This window comes from Miscanthus floridulus, chromosome 8 (genome assembly GCF_019320115.1).
Source record: "Miscanthus floridulus cultivar M001 chromosome 8, ASM1932011v1, whole genome shotgun sequence".
In the NCBI taxonomy this organism is placed as follows: domain Eukaryota; kingdom Viridiplantae; phylum Streptophyta; class Magnoliopsida; order Poales; family Poaceae; genus Miscanthus; species Miscanthus floridulus.
The window spans coordinates 229857830-229863299 of NC_089587.1; the positions used below are offsets into that span (position 1 = coordinate 229857830).

The 5470-nt window shown below is 57.1% G+C and overlaps 1 protein-coding gene across 1 annotated transcript; it reads left to right on the forward strand.

The window, feature by feature from the left end:
* The first annotated feature begins 1110 nt into the window (after nucleotides 1–1110).
* Nucleotides 1111–2185, forward strand: LOC136475300 (uncharacterized). Its single transcript, XM_066472845.1, has 2 exons — nucleotides 1111–1191; nucleotides 1269–2185. Exons 1-2 carry the CDS (start codon nucleotides 1129–1131, stop codon nucleotides 2103–2105), a joined length of 900 nt encoding a protein of 299 aa, XP_066328942.1. The 5' UTR covers nucleotides 1111–1128; the 3' UTR covers nucleotides 2106–2185.
* Nucleotides 2186–5470: the final 3285 nt, after the last annotated feature.

The window sequence follows — 5470 nt, forward strand, 5'->3', positions numbered from 1 at the left end:
GATGATGACGACGACGAGGTAGCCGTCGACGTGGATTGGGGCGTCCTGGAGGACGAGGACATGCTGACGAGTGGCCACCCATCCGTGCAGGGGCCCTTCCCTTTCCACACGGAGGGAAGTGGATCGATGAGGTCAGTGGAGGCCGGCGAGTCCGCTGCTTCGCATGGCGTGCCGGCCGAGGACCGGTGGATGGGAGAGGGCGGGCCTGTCGCCGCCATCCCCGAGGCGACGATGGAGGGGAAGCAGCTCCGGTGCTGCACCCCGTGAGACGATGGAGGGGGACGGCTCCGGTGCCGCGCCCGACGAGACGATGGAGAGGAGCGACTCCGGTGCCGCGCCCGACGAGATGAACCCTCCTGCCCCGGAGCAGGGGGCAGGCATGAAACGGTCCCGCCCAGATGAGTCAGGGCAGGGGTCTGGGGATCCATCCCCAAAACGCTTCCGCCGGCCGAGGACGTCAACGTAAGCTGTTGATTCCTCTGTTTTTATCCTTTTTCCATTTTTATTTTGACTTAATGGTTATTACCTTTGCGCAGGTTCTTGCGAATGGGTCACCCCCTGGGGCTGGCGCCCAAGAAGAGTCTCGCCCTTCATGCGGGACAGACGGCGTCGCCTGGAGTCACCCCTATTTCAGGCAGGAGTGGTGCCGATGTCGGGGCCGCGTTGGCCGAGCCGACGGCGTCCATGGTGGCTCCCACGCCCGCGGAGGTTACTGAGCGAGCGGTCTCTTCGGTGGCGGACGTGGAACAGCCGGCCGAGGACCGCATACCGCCGGTGAAGGTGGTCGTGACTGCGCCAAGCCAGGATCAGCCGGACGCGGTCGTGGTGGCACCCGAGGACGTGGTGCAATCCGCGTCGCCAGGCGCCCATGTGGATCTGCCCGTGGCGCTCGAAGCGGTCCAGACGGAGGAGGGTCCAGCCGGAGGGTCCTCGAGTGCGGCGGTGGTGCCGCACAGGGTCAGGAGGGAGCCGCCACCGACCCCTTTGTCGGGAGGAAGCCGCTCCCCTGCGCGGGGGGAGCCGCCGCTCCAGTGGATGGCCGCTCAGGACCCGACGTCGTCTCTTTTCTCGCTCGATGATCATTCTGAGAGCATGGAGCGGGAGGGTCTTGACATCGGGATCTCGACCATGCTGAACGCCCTGGACCAGGCCAGAGGAGCCCTCCGTGAGATCGTTATCCCTACCACTCAGGTATTTTCTGGACTTTCTTCTTTTTTCATGTGTTTTTGTGTTTTCGTATTCCTGATATCAATCTTCTTCCTCCTCAGATTCTTGTTGCTCGTAGCCGGGATAAATCCCAATTCCTCCGCGAACAGAAGGCGGAGAGGGATCGCCTTTCCGAGGAGGCCCGGCTGCGAGCAGACTTGGCCGCCCAGCTTGCTACTGTCCAGGAGCGGGAGGCCCAGGCGCGTCAGGATGCGGAGGAGGCGCACGGGATGTTCGAGGACCTGTCGGCGAGGTCTAAGCTGGATGGAGAGGAGATTGCCAGGCTCAAAAAAGAGCGAGACGAGCTGCTGCAGAGGAATGCCGCGGCCAATGAGAAGGCCGGCGAAGTCCTGAAGGAGCTGGAGATGGAGCGGGACCTCCGGCGGAAGGCCGAGAGTAGGGCCACAGCCCTTCAGCAAAAGGTGGACGAGGACGTCGAGGTGGTCCGCTCTCTCCGGGCGAAGCTCGATGACGCGGTGAAAGGAAAGTTGAGTGCTGAGAACATCGCCACCAAGCTGGAGAAAGAGGCTGCCTATACGCGAAGGGCCCTTCAGGTTGAGAGCGATGAGCACGATCTTCTACAAGCTGCGGTCGGGGTGGTCCTTAACGCCCTGAATGTGACGGAGCCGGTGGAGACCAGCCCGCTCGCGGCCCGTGTCGGAGGTATCACGGCTCGGGTGGGCCAACTTGAGGAGAGTGCCTTTCACGCCGGGATTACCCAGGCCTTCACCGTCGCCCACGCCCATTATGAGAAGGAAATAAACCTGAAGGTGATGAGCGAAGGCTTTCCGTCCACCTACGAGGATGAAGAGCTGGAGGAAATGGAGAAGATGGTCGCTCCCCTTGCGAAGAACCTGGCAGACAATCTGAAAGAAATGGTTCTCCCTTCGCGGGAGTAATTAATCGAACAATTTTGAGAACAGCTTATATGTAATATGTGGACAAGTGTCGGTACTTTTCGAGTCTGGACGCCTTTCGTGCTTTTGCGTCTTAATTTCGTTTTGTTTGATTTTTTGCTGATTTTATTTTTTACGGTCTTACCAATATGTTCCCCTGAATTATGCCGCTGATTATAATGCGAGGAGATTTGAGGAGGTAGCCGTACCTTAACAGCCCCCGAGTAAAGCCCGACCCCCGCACCTGCTGGGGTCGGGTGTTACTGGAGACCGGAATCAGTGGTTTTGGTGACAATGGATGTCAGCGCAATAATCCCCGCCCTGTCTTCCAACGGAAATCCCCACTGGGGACTTTTATGGGCTCGGCAAGGTGGGGCCTTTGTCCCTGCATTGTTTGGCCCGAGCCCCCGATCCTTGTTAGGGTCTGATAGGGGTCGGGCGTTATTTGCGTGTTACCCCGTCCTCGGTTTTCGCAATCGGAGGGGCTGAGGGAACGACACTTGCCTCGACGGCTTGAGTATCGCGCTCAACGAGCTCGCTAACGGGTACGTTCATGCGGAATCCGGGTCCATCATTTGCTGATGGGGTCGGCAGAGCCCTCTGGGGGCACTCCACAACTTCTTAACCCGCCTCCCGGCAGATGCCTGAGTCGTTCGATAAGCTCAGGGGGCCCGATGGCCTCTCCTCGATGGAGATTCTGTGGGTTTGGCTCGAGGTTAGAATCGAACGAGAGAAGGTCGAGACGTCCCGGTTCGCTTCTGAGCGAGGTCGGGCAGGGCCACTGGGGCTCGTCTCGGTTATCTCTCCCTGGCTCTGTTTGGCGTGAGGCGGCCTCGAGCCCTTTGCGGGCCGACCTTCGAACCTCAGCCTGTGGTTGCCTATATCGAAATGAGGCAACAGCCGTTTCGTGGTGCGACACGAATCGTTGGGATGCAATTTTTTGCATATGAAATGTTTTGAATGCAAGATTTAATTGAAAGTAAAGGCGGTGACGTTACCTTGGTGGTATGAGTGGCGGAAAAGCTCCTACCAGATGGGTTCGGGCCCTAACGTTTGTGACGAGGTTGGAAAAACCTGCGTAAGAATTGCTATTCTTTGTTTTCGTGTCTCGATGACAATTCGAGCTGTTCGATTAACCTGGGCAACCTGACAGCTTCTCCTTTGGGGGAGATTCTGTAGGCGGACCCCTCCGATCCCCTCTTTGGGAAGGCAGACGTCGAAACTAGAGACGCGAGAGACGTTGAGCATGATTTTTCTGGTGAATAGAAACACCGTAGCAATCGGGGCGTAGGGTTTACTAGTTCGTCCAATTTTACTCAAAGCTTTGTGCCTGTATGTCGCGCCCTTAGTTTCAAGCGTACGGAGGGGTCGGGTGGAGAGGATGTCTAGATTGGTAGTCATCCTCGACAGCCCCCGAGTGATGCTCGCGTCCCTGCTATTTGATGGGGTCGGAATCTTGCGAACAAATTTTAACGCATAAAGTGAGAAAGCTGAGAGGCTTATCTTTCTTTGGTCGTTCGTTCGTCGTGTCTTCTGGGCCGAACGGCCGACCCAGGAGATCTGAAAGGTCCTGTTGCCGGGTCATCCGTGGTCCTGCATGGGGAGGCGAAAAAGTTGTCTGCCTATGTGGGTGCCTTAATCGCCGCATCCGGAGCGGGTCAGTGGCGGGCCATACCCAGGCAGTGTTCAGTTTGACCAAAGAGGGACGCCTCGTAGACCGGGGTTCGTCCCGTCACCTCTGGCGCGTCCCCTCAGATATCAATCAGCATTGATTGCGTATTAAAAAAGGGGAAGGGAGAGGGTTTTTTCGTCCGACCTTTCGCCTTTCCTTAGTTACAGCACTTCCTCTTTAAATAGGGAGGGGGAGAGGAGTTCTCATCCCACCTCCCCCTCTGCCTCCGAGCCGCTATCTCTCCTTCTTCTTCCTTTCCGCCAAACGCGTCCGTGCGTCGCGGTGGTTCCTGAGTGAGGAAGAGTTATGCCAGAGAGAGATAGAGAACTTACAAACTTGCTCGTGAGTCTGGTGCGTGATGTCGAGCCGAAGGTTATCCAATGTAGATGAGATGGTGCGCGCGGCCCTTGCTGAGGAGTCGCTGCTGCTGAAGGAAAAAAGGCGTCGGTGGGCGTCGTACGTCGTTGACTGCGCCGTCATTTGCCGCGCTCCTCCCTTGGCGGGAGGCGTTTCCTGCCCATACGCCGTTGTCAGGGTTATGGCTGGAGATGATGGCGTAGTCCCCAGACGCCATGGCGGTGACGTTGCTGCCGGGGTTGCGGCTGACGACGATGGCGTAGTCCCCGGACGCTCCGACGGAGGCGTCGCAGATGGTGGCGCCTTCGAGGATCCAGCGAAGATGTCGCCGATGGAGAGCGTGGCACGGCGACCGCAGTAGGCGAGCTGGCCCGTGTACACGCCCCGGACGTCACCGATGGAGAGCGTGGCGTGGCGACCGCAGTAGACGAAGCTGGCCCGTGTACACGCCCCGGACGTCACCGATGGAGAGCGTGGCGCGGTGACCGCAGTAGTACTTGTGGTAGAGCCGAACCGAGACTGTAATGAAATAATGTTGTGGGGAAGCCCCCGAGTAAACAGTTCTCAGAGTATATTGTTCCTTTTTTGTAACGACATCGCTTTGTAAGTGGTGAATTTGTGCAAACAATGAACAAAATTACATCTTTTGCTTATGGCAAGTCATTTTAACGCTTTCCAACTCTTCTCATGGTCTAAGTCATAGGAAGCTAGGAACATCCTGGGAACTAATTCTGATTGAACTGGTGAGCAAAAGAGTTTGCAGCCGCTGGGGCGTGGGTGTCTCGCAGTCCTACCAGTGGTATTCAGAATTGGTTCCCAGGATCTTAGCCCTCGAGACTCGTTTACGAGGCGAATGGAAAACTTAGAAAATGTTTGTAAGTATAACACAGGGATTTTTGTATTTCACATGACATATGTTATGATCACATGCCAGCCCTCGAGTGAGGTCTGACCCCTCGCGATTTGCAGGGGTCGGAAGTCACTAAGGATCGGGGTTCTGTTAAGACAAAAACTGATAAGGAAAAGTGTAAGCTTGTTTTAAGGATAGAAACGACGTAGCTGCTCAATGTTCCAGGCGTTGGTGAAGACCTCGCCTTTGATGGTTTTCAACCGGTAGGCGCCTGGGCGAAGTATTTCCGCGACGATGTAGGGCCCTTCCCAGGGCGGGGAGAGTTTGTGGCGATCCTTGTTGCTCTGCACAAGACGGAGGACGAGGTCTCCGACGTTGAAGGCTCGACCCCGCACCCGTCGGCTGTGGTACCGCCGTAACGCTTGTTGGTACTTAGCTGAACGGAGGAGGGCGATGTCGCAGGCCTCATCCAGTTGGTCCATGGCGTCT

Coding starts and splice junctions, on each gene's coding strand:
- LOC136475300 (XM_066472845.1), top strand. CDS start 1,129: ATGCTGAACGCCCTGGACCAGGCCAGAGGAGCCCTCCGTGAGATCGTT. Junction 1,192..1,268: donor TCGTTATCCCTACCACTCAG/GTATTTTCTGGA, acceptor CTTCCTCCTCAG/ATTCTTGTTGCTCGTAGCCG.